General features: G+C 41.4%; 1 protein-coding gene across 1 annotated transcript in view; it reads right to left on the bottom strand.

Moving 5' to 3' along the window:
• Positions 1-13,367: 13,367 nt before the first annotated feature.
• Positions 13,368-14,132, bottom strand: part of LOC134568223 (uncharacterized) — a 130,872-nt gene continuing 130,107 nt past the window's right edge. The window contains exon 24 of the mRNA XM_063426641.1: positions 13,368-14,044. Within this exon, the coding sequence (XP_063282711.1) occupies positions 13,446-14,044 (599 nt within the window). The 3' untranslated portion in view covers positions 13,368-13,445. The remainder of the gene's footprint in view (positions 14,045-14,132) is intronic.

The raw sequence follows: 14,132 nt of genomic DNA, 5'->3' as shown, positions 1-14,132 counted from the left end.
AGGTGCTGTGTATGTGTGTGGGTGCTGTATGTGTGTGGGTGCTGTATGTGTGTAGGTGATGTGTATGTGTGTAGGTGATGTGTATGTGTGTAGGTGATGTGTATGTGTGTGTGCGCTGTATGTGTGTGGGTGATTGTGGGGGTGGAGGTGGGGGTACATTACTTAATATCTCCCTTCTTACTTTATGTAGGGAGGGGGATTCTTGTTCCTCTTGTTCCTTGCTGCTTTCCCCCTGTCGGCTCTGTGTGAGCCGACAGGGGGGATCCTGAGAACTCCCCTGCCGGTCTCACTCCATAGGCATGCCGCAGGGATTAGGGTGGGCCCAGGCACACCCGGCACACCCCGTGCGCACGCCTATGTACATATTACAAGGAGGGAGCTGCGCGCCGGGAGCTCCCTCTTTGTAATAAACTGAACGAACAAACCAACACTGATATTCAGTGTTTGTTTGTTCGCGTGACAATGCTATTCATTCAATCATCTTTCTGACTAATGAATAGATGAAATTCCCGTTTGCATGCTCAAGTGTTTCATTGAGCATGTGCGGGAATATCCGTGCTATCTAGTGTGGGCAGATGACGTGTCCCACAGGGACTTCCTCTACCCACACAAAGATGGCAGCGCCCTGAATATAGATAGGGGCAGAAAATAAAGATTAAAAATAGGTAATATGGGGGCTTAGGGGCATTTAGGGGTGACTAAGGGGTCAATTAGATGTAGTGGAGTCGGGAGGGGGGTTAGAAAAAAAACAGGGTTTCAGCTATGACAGTGACACTTTAAAGGGGAAGGAAACCAGTGGCTTTCTAAAGGGGGGGGAAGGGGGCGGTCCGCCCCTGCTGCCACTTAGTAGGGGGGTGCCACACTTTGTACCTCCTGCCTCTTCAGCCATAATAATCATTCCCTCTCGCCTCCTGCGCTCAATCAGTGAGTCAGAGCACAAGGAGGGGATTCCCAGTCTGTGCTCTGAGTCATCACTGAGCACCACAGAGGTTAATATAGAGTGTACCAGCAGGGGGCGCAGAGCCAGATTTCTCCCCTGCGCGGCCACTCTGAACATGCAGGGGATCAGAGTCAGGCTCTCTAGATGCCCTGCCATCACCTGCTGCACTGCCTGATCCTGGGATGGAGCTGGTGAGAGAGCCCCTGCTGCACCCCCTGAATGGTAAGCTAATAATATTGTTGTAAATTCACCATGTGACATCCCCCTTCTCATAGCCATGTAATATCCTCCCTGCCATATATACCTAATCCTCACCTAATTATAATACCCTCCCTGCCTTTATACCCCCTCCCTGCGCTTATACCACCAATCCCCACCTGGTCATAATACCCTCCCTGACATTATATCCCGACCCTCCCTGCCATGTTTCCCTAATTCCCATCTAATCATAATATCCTCCCTGCCATTATACCCCCACCCTCCCTGCCATATATCCCTAATCCCCATCTAATCATAATATCCTCCCTGCCATTATACCCCCACCCTCCCTGCCATATATCCCTAATCCCCATCTAATCATAATATCTTCCCTGCCACATACACCCCCGCCTTGTCATAATACCCTCACTGCCATATACACCCCCACCTTGTCTCAATACCCTCCCTGCCATATACACCCCCGCCTTGTCATAATATCCTCCCTCCCATATGCACCCCCACCTTGTCATAATACCCTCATTGCCATATACACCCCCGCCTTGTCATAATATCCTCCCTCCCATATGCACCCCCACCTTGTCATAATACCCTCCCTGCCATATACACCCCCGCCTTGTCATAATATCCTCCCTCCCATATACACCCCCACCTTGTCATAATACCCTCATTGCCATATACACCCCCACCTTGTTTCAATATCCTCCCTGCCATATACACCCCCTCCTTGTCTCAATACCCTCCCTGCCATATACACCCCCACCTTGTCATAATATCCTCCCTGCCATATACACCCCCGCCTTGTCATAATACCCTCACTGCCATATACACCCCCACCTTGTCTCAATACCCTCCCTCCCATATACACCCCCGCCTTGTCATAATATCCTCCCTCCCATATGCACCCCCACCTTGTCATAATACCTTCACTGCCATATACACCCCAACCTTGTCTCAATACCCTCCCTGCCATATGCACCCCCACCTTGTCATAATACCCTCCCTGCCATATACACCCCCGCCTTGTCATAATATCCTCCCTCCCATATGCACCCCCACCTTGTCATAATACCCTCATTGCCATATACACCCCCGCCTTGTCATAATATCCTCCCTCCCATATGCACCCCCACCTTGTTTCAATATCCTCCCTGCCATATACACCCCCGCCTTGTCTCAATACCCTCCCTGCCATATACACCCCAACCTTGTCATAATATCCTCCCTGCCATATACACCCCCACCTTGTCATAATATCCTCCCTGCCATATACACCCCCACCTTGTCATAATATCCTCCCTGCCATATACACCCCCACCTTGTCATAATACCCTCCCTGCCATATACACCCCCACCTTGTCATAATACCCTCCCTGCCATAAACCCACTACCTGGTCATAATTCCCACCCTGCCATATACACCCCCACCTTGTCAAATTACCCTCCCTGCCATAAACCCACTACCTGATCATAATTCCCACCCTGGCATATACATCAACTGGTTATAGAATACCCACAACATGTTATAATACCCTCAACATGTTATATAATACCCACACTGCCATAAGACCCTCCCTGCCTAAAAACACCCACCCCTGCCATATAAGACCATATAACAGGGGAGAATTCTGCTTTCCTCCATAATGCCATTTAGGGGCCATGGGGATAACCGCTCCATAGTAGATGTCCTCATGTACAAAGTGTGGAAGTCAGACACTAGAGGTGGAGTCAACCCTGCATTGTAATTCTCTGAAATGGCAATGTTTTACATTGCACGGTTAAAGGGACACTCCAGGCACCGAGACCACTTCTGCCCATTGGAGTGGTCTGGGTGCCAACTCCCACTACCCTTAACCCTGCAAGTGTAATTATTGCTGTTTTCATAAACTGCAATATTTACCTTGCAGGGTTAAGTACTCCTCTACTGGGTGTATACTAGACAGCCACTAGAGGAGACTTCTGTGTTCATAGAACACGAAAAGTGTGTTATACTACGCTGGACGACCTCACGCTATGTGAGAACCTCCAGCGTCGCCAAAATCCCCATAGGAAAGCATTGAAAGCATTATTCAATGCTTTCCTATGGGGAGGTCTAATGCACGTGCGCAGTAGGTCTCCCTCGCCGCCAGCCGCAAATGCACAGTAGGTCTCCCCCGCAGGCTGACGTCAACGGGGGAGGAGCGTAGGCAGAGCCTGACCCAGCACCGAGGGACATTGGCGCTGGACTCCGGTAAGTCACTGAAGGGGTTTTAACTTGGGATGGGGGGTGGGAGGGAGAGGGGCACTAAAGGATATGTTTTTCTGGCATTGGAGAGTCCCTTTAAGGGGACAGGGATACTGCACCCAGACTACTTCAGTGAGATAAAAAAGGCTAGGTGAATATAGTGTACCTTTAAAATAAAAAATCTTCCCATATTTAACTCAATTATTTAATCACCTTTGGAAGATGGGTGAAATGCCGGAAGAGAATTTGAATGCTTAAATAATTACATTACAAATAATTACATTACCGAAGACCCATTGCTTGCTGAAATTTTCATCCCATATCATTGATAAACAATGACTCGAAAATATTCTCAAAAATTTTAGCAAATAAATTATCTCAGATTTTTTCCATCATTGATTGGCAATGATCAAGTCGGATTTATTATGAACCGTCAGGCACCGGACAGTAGACACTAATTCATGAATTCGATACACCAGATCCGAGTGGATCTCACACCTTCTCTGCTTCTTTCTTTAGATGCGGAGAAGGCATTTGATAGAATTCATTGGATTACCTTAGGGAGGTACTGTCGCATTTCAATTTGCCTGATCCTTTCATCAATGCTATATTGCAGGCCTATGGTTAGAGTTTCGGGGGCTGGATTCATGTCTGAAGCATTTAAATTGTCTAACTGCACAAGACAGGGATGTCCATTGTTGCCACTTTTATTTGTGTTGGCAATGGAACCTCTGGCAGAAATAATACGCCAATCAGTTAACATTGAGGGAATATCTGTAGGGGATGAAGAACATAAAATTTGTTTATTTGCACATGTAATCTCTAAAGGATTTCCCTGTATTCACCTGTGTTCATTCGGTTATATCCTCTCCCTGCTGTTTAACTACCTTTGAACATTTCGTTTTAACTATGTGTTCGGGAAATGTATTCGTCTACTGAACGGAGACCACCCTGGGTAGCAATCAAAATTTGGAACACCGAGTAATCATACGAAAAACCGCAACTCTTCAGTTTTTTATACCATGGCTCGATTTGGATACCATAAAGAAAATGTATGATTTCGATTAGGGGGACTCTTATATTTCTTATCTGGGCATCAATTTGTGCAAGAATTTGTCCACGATGCATAGATGTAATTTAGAAAAGGTCTGGTCCGAACTTAGGGAAGACATTGAGAGATGGTGTGGTCTCGAAACGCTTGGTTAGGTAGGATTAATTCATTCAAAATGACTCTCCTACCAAAAATGTTATATATACGTAGAACAATTCTCCTCTCTATACCTCTATCCTTTTTTAGAAAAATCCACTCTGCCCTTGTTTCATTTATTTGGAACAAAAAAACCTAGTAGTATTAAATGATCCATTTTACAAAAACCCAGAGTTGGGGGAGGTGTTATTCATTACTACTAAGCTACTAATGCAGCAATAGCACTTAAATTTAATTTGAATAACACCAGACCCCAATGGCTTGAGATGGAGGCAAATAAGGTTTTACCTTGTTCTATTAAAGATTTATTATGGTTGCCTTCATCTCAATGCCCTAAGGCGGCGGACATGTTTCCCTCTAGTAAATGAACCCTTAAAATGTGGAACCTATTATAAAAAAAAATTCAACCTTCTGCCACATGGTCAAGAGCTACACCATTATAGGCAGTATGTTATGCTCTACCTGAATTGAATGTAGATTACTGGGCCTCCCATTCAATTGTATATATTAATTATCTATTTTCTTCCAGGGGCCTTCTGCCTTTCGATCAATTGAAAGATAAATTTGATTTAAGTTTACTTGATGCTCTAACACATGAGAGACTTGTGACAATAATTAGAGAACATTTTGCTCTTTCCGATCAGGATCCGAACGTGTTGAAATTGGATATGACAAAATTAGAAGAAATCTATTTATTACTTTAGATCATGGTCGGAAACAAAGCATCTCCTTGTGTTACAATATTTTTGCAGGTGACGTGTGATAAAACGAATTACACGTTGAGGTGGGAGAGTGAGCTGGGTGGGATATACACAGTAGAGAAGTGGAATTATTTTTTCTTATTGTTAAAAGGTATCACTCAATGTGCAAACCATTTGGAATCCCATTACAAATTAATTTATAGGTGGCACCTAACCCCTTCCAAACTTTTTAACATGCACCTTAGCGAAAATAATTAATGCTGGAGAGACTGCGGTCAAATTGGTAAATTTCTCCACGTCTTCTATTAGTCTCCCAAAATTAAAACTTGTTGGCTAAAAATTCTCAAATTAATTAATATCAAAACAACACTGGATAAAAGGTGAGTTTTATAAAAAAAAAAAAAAAAAAAGCACATTCCCAATGGGGGGTTCTGAATTTAATAGTTAAAAGGAACATGTAAGGGTCATGAACTAATATATTTATTTGTATTGTTAGAGTGTTGCTTTTAGCTTTAATATGCACATACATTCACCAACTGATGTACTGTCCCTTTAAGACAGCTCAAATGAGCTCATAGACTCTGATGACAAATGAGGCCTGTCTATAAAAATGCAGTGCTTTTTAAGTTTTGACATTTTGTTACACATACCTTGTGTGAGCTTGTAAGCCTTTGCATTTGTTCATACTTCATTAATAAAGTGATAACTATCTGCAGTACTATAGCTTTCATAACATAGAATACACTTTACTTGAAGTTTTAGTGACTTTGTAAAATGAACTCAAAATCGATGGTAGGAGGATTTGATGAATCAACGTGACATGGCGTCTGGAAATGCAGGTACAAGACTTCTTGATTTTTTATTTTTTTTTGGGTCTTCACGCTGGATCCCTCTCTCACTGAGCACTCACCCGGCACTATGCACGAGGGATTCCACTTTTGACATCACTTATTCATTTATTATTTTTTCTTTTTTTCGTTGTTTAGACTGACGTTTATGTACCTGTTCAAATAAGTAGTACTAGTGAAGTAAAGGCAGTGTCTTATGGGACAGAGCTTAGCAACAGAACAAGGATAGAACACCCACGAAGGTGTTGGGGGGAGTGTATAGGAAAGATTAGATACAGTGTTTATTAGTGGGGATTTTTACCCCTCATCCTACTATTAATCTAATCCTTTACCTATTATCAGTATCCTGCTGTCCCTCCATATATACATATATTTATTGTAAATATTTTGTTATACTCTATCCTGTCTTTTCTTTAAAAAGTTTAGAGTCTATCCTTTAGACATCGATTTATGGACATTTTCATGTCCCTCTCTATAATGTGCAAAGTCTGCCTCTGTCCCACCTGCTGAACCTCCTTAAAATTTAAAGGTATCAACCTCGACTTTTTTGGCTTTTTCCTACGTGGATTGTCCAAAAGGCATACCTGGAGTTTCCAGTGTTCAATATGCCATACTGGACATTAAGATACATCCACAGGAAATTCGCTCAGTAACTAAGTATCTCCTAGGAATTGAGATTTTGTATCCTTTGTTTAATTGATTTAATAAAGTTACAGTGTGTGCACTGTGTTTGCCAGGATACACATCTCATTAGTTTCCTAAATACGAGTATACGTTATTTTTGATACCTTTATCCTTATTTGGACAGATCTATAGGTATAGCACCATAACTGTCCTTTTTCTACTCTATACCAGGTTGATTGGGAGCTTTTCTCCCCCCTCTTTTTATAAGGGGGAGACGCTACCCAATCTATTCATTTCTTTACCAATTCACGTTAATACAGGGTTCAAGCCCATATTTAGGTGGACCTGGTACCACCACCCTGACCGCTTATCCCAGTCACTAATTCAACAATTTGTGGATTGGTGACGACGGGATACCATATATAGTCTTTCACTTCTTGATTTTTATCTTGAATTTGACTGGGAATAATAGATATCACGGCTTTAGGACATAATTCAATACATAATGTAGCACTCAAACTTTTTCAATGTAAATATTTACGTACAATGTGCTGTTTACTTCTCTTTACGTGCTTAAAGGGACACAATAGACAGAAGTGGTCATGGTGGTTTGAGGAACCCTTAAAGTGCAATATAGGCCTCTGAAGCTGTGTTCTTAAGGGGATAATAGTGGTTCTTAGTTGGGTGATTTGTGTTTTACAAGCTTTATATGTAGATCAGGTGCTTTGTTAAGAGAAGACTTTCAGCTGGGGATAATCTAGTGCTGAAGATGTAAGGCTCTGGCTATATTTGTATAGTGATCAACAAAAATGTTGGTAAGTTAACTAAATGAAATATATATATATATATATATATATACAGGGCCGGCCTTAGGGGTGTGCGAGCTGTGCGGCCGCACAGGGCGCCATGGAGCAGGGGGCGCCGTGTGGCCGCACAGCCGGCCGGGATTTTTACAAATTTGCGGCGGGGCGGAGCTTACCGTGCGGCGGGAGCGGAGCTAAAAGCGCCGGAAAACTGCTGCAGGGGAAGCAGGAAGGAGTCCCTGCTTCCCCACCAAACAGTCACCAGGAGCTGCACTGCCTCCACAATGAACTCCACAGGTAACTGTGTGATTGTCAGGTGAGTGTGACTCTCTGCCTGTGTGTATTACTGTCTTTGTGTGTATGACTGTCTGCCTGTGTGTGTGTGTATGACTGTCTGCCTCTGTGTGTCTGTGTTTATGACTGTCTGCCTGTGTGTATTACTGTCTGTGTGTGTGTGTATGACTGTCTGCCTGTGTGTGTGTGTGTGACTGTCTGCGTGTGTGTATGACTGTCTGCGTGTGTGTATGACTGTCTGCGTGTGTGTATGACTGTCTGCCTCTGTGTGTATGACTGTCTGCCTCTGTGTGTGTGTATGACTGTCTGCCTCTGTGTGTGTGTGTATGACTGTCTGCCTCTGTGTGTGTGTGTCTGTGTGTATGACTGTCTGCCTCTGTGTGTGTGTATGACTGTCTGCCTCTGTGTGTGTGTGTATGACTGTCTGCCTCTGTGTGTGTGTGTCTGTGTGTATGACTGTCTGCCTGTGTGTGTCTGTGTGTATGACTGTCTGCCTCTGTGTGTCTGTGTGTATGACTGTCTGCCTGTGTGTGTGTGTGTATTACTGTCTGCCACTGTGTGTCTGTGTGTATTACTGTCTGCCTCTGTGTGTCTGTGTGTATGACTGTTTGCCTCTGTGTGTCTGTGTGTATGACTGAATGCCTCTGTGTGTGTCTGTGTGTATGACTGACTGTCTGCCTTTGTGTGTGTGTGTATGACTGTCTGCCTGTGTGTGTGTGTATGGCCGTCTGACTGTGTGTGTGTGTGTGTGTGTGTGTGTTTCACATACAACCAATACACGCATATCACACACTGTTAATACACCCATTACAAATATCACACATAGCATACATATCACACACAGTCATCACACCTACTATCACATACACAGACAACACAAACATAACAGCATACATGGATGACGGGGGGAGGGGGGCGCTGTGAAGATTTTTCACACAGGGCGTCTGAATGCCTAAGGCCGTCCCTGTATATATATATTTATCATTTCAGCTGGACGTTCACAGGAATTTCAAGAGCCTCAGCCTGTTCCTATCCCTCAACCTCTACGGAGGAAACTAATTAGATGGAATACTTTGTCAAGATGTGTTATTAAAAAAGGAGGACAACCCTGTTTAATATGCTATGTAGATTTTAAACAACAAGATGAAAATAATTAACTTGCAGGCATGAATTCCATAGTGGATGTATAGTGAGATTGCTTAAGGAGAAATACACATGTCCTCTTTGCCGTTCATTGGTATTTACAACTAAATATAATTTAAGAAGCAGGTTCCCTCATCACACATAAAATGTGTTTTCATGCATTTCTTTGTAATAAAGTAAGTTTCAAAGATTAATATGTTAGATTTTCTCATGTTTCCAAAAACATTTGTAAAGTGTGGCGTTAAGACACCAAGTGATGTAATTATTTTGTAATCTGAATGTATAGAAAAGTAGATATAGGTCTACTGGTACTCCCTTCTACAATGTAATATTTATTACAGAGACTTTATCCCTTGAACTAGAAGTTGCAAAGAATTTGACTGTGTATTTTAAGCCAAAATTGTCAACTAGACTTAAAATTCGTTATTTACTTTCAGTTCTCCAAATTTCTCAGTTTAGGGGATACCTCCACTGTACACTATGTTACACGTATATTAGCTGATTTGGAAATCGTGGCATCATATCTTTACTGTGTAATAAAAAAATAGTTATCATTAGAGTTAGTAAACGTTATTGACTCCAGTATTTGAAGGTACTTTGAAACAACAAAAAACAGAAAGAAAAAGAAACAATAATAGGCATGTGTTCCTAATGTTAGAGTCAGTGAAAATAGTAAAAAAATAAAACAGATCAAATGTAACCTTTATTTTACTACCGGTAAGTCTAAAAAATTATTGGACAAAATTATTTAAAGTATAATATAATCAGTCCTGTCCTCCCTGTATGCAGATGAAGTAAGATAATGTTCTAGGTATTGATACTAGGAAAATACAGTTTGTAGATATAATAACTAACTGGTGAATTAGTAGAGATTGATAACAATATTTAACCTAGTATCAATATTGCTTAACCAGCTTATCTGATAAAAAATAAAGTATCTAATAAGCCTTCGAGGGCACCTATAAAAAAATACTGCTCTAGTACTCTAGTACTGAGCCCCCACTACAGCCGATATCGCTAAGAAATAATCACAAAGTAAATCAAGAGGACTGGACAAACATACAAATCATAGGAAGGTCTAATCGGAGTGTTAATTACCCAATAGGAGATACATGGCCATAAGTGCTAACACTGTGGTATACTGACTGAGCCCCTAAGGCGCATGTTTCGCCAGAGTGGTTCATCAGAGGGGAAGCAGACACAGGTATAAGTATAGGTATTTTTAAACCTCAAGATCATCAACAATTGGCGGTGCCAATGGTACAAGAGAAAGGTGTGTCCTTATGAGCCGCCAATCAGATATTAGCTCCCAACTTGCGGTGTCTGAACATAGAGAATAGAAAAGTATGGTGAACATAAAAATAAAAATGATAAACAAAAGATTTTTATATTATTAATAGTCATTATTACAAAGAAGGTGTATAGGGATGGTATGTAAGCTCACAAGATAATATTGCCAAAATGGATATGTATTGATACGGAAGAATACAAAGAATACAAATTCCATAAGATCTATTGCCCATAGCCAGAACCGATTTGATGTATTCATAGATACCTAAAAATCAAATATATAGATATTAAAACTTGAGGCAGATGTTCAGTTCTTAGAAGAGTCATGTACTTAATAATGCTAATGACTTCTACTGTATTTCAAAAGATGAAAAAATTGCTTAGGTAGAGAACCAGGGGGGAAGAGAATTATCCCAATGGTCGACTAAAGGGTGGAAGTTAGGAAGCTTAGTTGTGGCTTTTACTGTGATTATGTAATATAAGAAAGTCTTAATTTCCTTATTCTAATTTATTCGTAATATTAGATAGAGTACAATGTATGTAAATAAAGGGGGAATGTTAACTTCCCTAATGTAAGGCTTGTTTTTACAATAAGAATAAAAGAATTACACTACACATGTACTATTAATTATGGATGAACGGAGTGAAGTTGAATTCTTCATTAAGGCCATGCGGTGAAAGGGTTTTGAGTTCATGTATCCATCTTGATTCTTTTTTTTAATAGCATCAGGTTAAAGATGCCTTTACTAGTGTTAAGGTAAATACGTTCTAGTATTTGCAAAGAAAGACTGGAAGGATCAGTGTTATGGAAGTTTCTCACATGATTTGCCACTGGTGAAGAAATATTGGTATTTGTTACAGAGTTGACAAGCTCGAGAATTTTTTCTTCTGAATTCTTGATACGTTTTACCCACATATTGTTTGCAACTGCATGTTATCCTGTCCTAATGTGTTTTATACCCCACCTCCTATAGACTGTAAGCTCGTTTGAGCAGGGTCCTTTTCAACCTATTGTTCCTGTAAGTTTTCTTGTAATTGTCCTATTTATAGTTAAACCCCCCCTCTCATAATATTGTTAAGTGTTACGGAATCTGTTGGCGCTATATAAATGGCGATAGTAAATAAATAAATAAATCAAAATTTTTTGTTGTGCTGCAGTTTGCAAACACCTTTATCATCTTTTTTGTATTGGTGCATTCCACTATTTTCGATGGTTTTACGTATCAACACACCTTGCAATGTCCACACCTATATACCCCCTTGGTTTTTTTTACCATGTCTAGGGAGGTTTTTTTTGGGGGGGGAAGGGAGGTTGAGTCCTCCGGGGAGACCTCTAGCTGAGAAGGCTGCTGCTTTAGAGGGGTCGGCTGCCCCCCTTGTGTCGCTTGTTCAGGCCCTCCGTATGCCTCAGGTCGATCCCCGGTGATAGACTGTTGCCTGCCGTTGGGTCTTCTGGCTATTGTTGCCTCTTTAATGAGCCCCTTAGTCTGGGTCTGTTGTAGAAGCAGGTTTAAGGGTTTTTTCTCGATTAATTTGGCTTATTTTAGCTTTTTGCCTGGGAGCCCATGTTGTCTGCGACTGCATGGCATGGCTGCCAGGCTCCGCCCCCCCGCTCTATCTATTTTTAAGACTCGTTGGTATGCCTTCTTGAGGATTATGTTAGGATAACCTTGTTGTATAAAATATATTTGCAGTTTTTTGGTTTCGTTGAGAAAAAATGATTCACTTGAGCAATTTCTCTTGGCCCTTAGGTATTGTCCATATGGAATGCCAGCCTTAAGCTTATAAGTCTGATGGCTATTCCAATTGAGAGGGTTATTGCAAGAAGTGGGTTTACTGTATAATTCTGTTTCAATCACCTGTCCAGGTGTCAATTTGATTACCTGATCGAGGAATTTGAGTCTTTCTTCGCTAATTATATCAGTCAGTTAAAGGCCAAGGTCGTTGGTATTGAGTTTGATTACCATTTCTTCAAAGAGTTGAATTTGACCTGTCCAAAATAAGAGGATGTCGTCTATATATCAGTGCCAACTTTAAATAAATTCATTGCACCCAGTTAACAGCGTTTCTTTAAGGACACTAGCTTCCCGCCAGCCTAGATATAAGTTGGCATAGCTAGGGGCACAAGCCATACCCGTCTCTGTGCCCCTAGGCTGTAGTTAGTAATTGCCATTAAAAGCCAAGTAATTGTGGGTGAGTATGAATGCCAATAGTTCCAGAAGAGAAACCCTTTGGGTGAATTTGTGTGATTTTTCCAGAAAAACTACTGTTGCTCTTAGGCCGATATTGTCAAGAATGTTATGAAGTGTAACAACATCCAGACTTGCTATGAGAGTGTATGGTGGAATAGTTAAATTTTCTAGGATCAACAGGGTTTGTTTAGTGTCCTGTATAATTGAGGGTAGATCCATAACAAAAGGGTGAAGTATTTTTTCCAAGAACTTACTTGCTTGCTCTGTTGGTCTACTATTAGGCAGGATACATTTAAACATATCTTGAGCAATTATTTAATTGTCTCTAGCTTGAGTAAATACTTGTTTCAGTTTGTTTAAAGGGATTCTCCAGTGCCAGGAAAACATATTCGTTTTCCTGGCACTACAGGACCCTCTAGTGCCCCTCTCCCTCCCACCCCCCATCAGTGACTTACCGGAGCCAGCGTCGATGTCCCTCGGCGCTGGGACAGGCTCCGCCTACTCTCCTCCCCCGCCGTCGTCAATCGGTGGGGGGAGACCTAATGCGCATGCGCGTCAATGGCCGCGCACGTGCATTAGACCTACCCATAGGAAAGCATTATACAATGCTTTCCTATGGGGATTTCGGCGACGCTGGAGGTCCTCACATAGCGTGAAGACGTCCAGCGTGGTTTTAAAACACTTTTCGTGTTCTATGAAAATGGAAGTCCCTCTAGTGGCTTTCTAGTAGACAGCCACTAGAGGAGGACTTAACCCTGCAATGTAAATATTGCAGTTTATGAAAACTGCAACAATTACAATTAGAATGATATAGTGATATAGAGTGTTAATGTTACTATGTAGATATAGGAAATGTACAAGCAACTGAACAATTTAGTACCAATGTCATCTTTATGGAACAAGTATTTATTGGTTAAAGTAACAGATACATCTGCAAAGACCACAAACTTGTTTTTTTTTTTTTTAAACAATTTTTACATTTCCCTTGATAGTATAGGTAAAGGAACCCCAATCAAAAATGTTGCCCTTCTGAACATCCTTATTCCTGAAAACGGCTCTAACTGCTTTCAGTGAAATAACTCTGTTCCACATGTTTAGGTCTTTAATTTTTCCAATGTAGCTTTGACTTGCATCAAAACCTTCTCCCAGGGAGTCTTGATCTTGACCCACAATGGCAATACCACCATGACGTACTTGGTGCCTTCTGTTATAAACTTGCATTGGTTTTCTTCTACCGTTGATCCATAGCTCAGTACGACCATATTTTGACTCCCACGTTAGACAAAGATGGTTCCATTCATTTTTCTTATTTATTGGTGGGAAGAAGACACCCTCTCCACTCATATAGAAGCCAATCTTTCCATTGGACTCAATCCACAGATTTAATTCATCAAAATATTGTGTACGATATGAAAACAGGATGGTTTCTCGATTCTCAGAAACATTTAGTGACAGCCTCATACAAAGCGTAAATGCTTTCAGATTCATTGGTTGTTGTGGAGATAGGTACACGAGGCTGTTGTCACTTTCTCCAGGGAAGAAGAAAGCGTTTCCTCTAAGATCTAAGAAATAATATACGACTCGTCACTATAAACAGTATAAAACACAGCTGTCAAGTTATTATTTTTTATACATTGAAGTCTCACTTAC

The sequence above is a fragment of the Pelobates fuscus genome, chromosome 7, assembly GCF_036172605.1.
Source record: "Pelobates fuscus isolate aPelFus1 chromosome 7, aPelFus1.pri, whole genome shotgun sequence".
NCBI lineage: Eukaryota > Metazoa > Chordata > Amphibia > Anura > Pelobatidae > Pelobates > Pelobates fuscus.
This window is presented reverse-complemented; position numbering and strand designations above follow the sequence as displayed.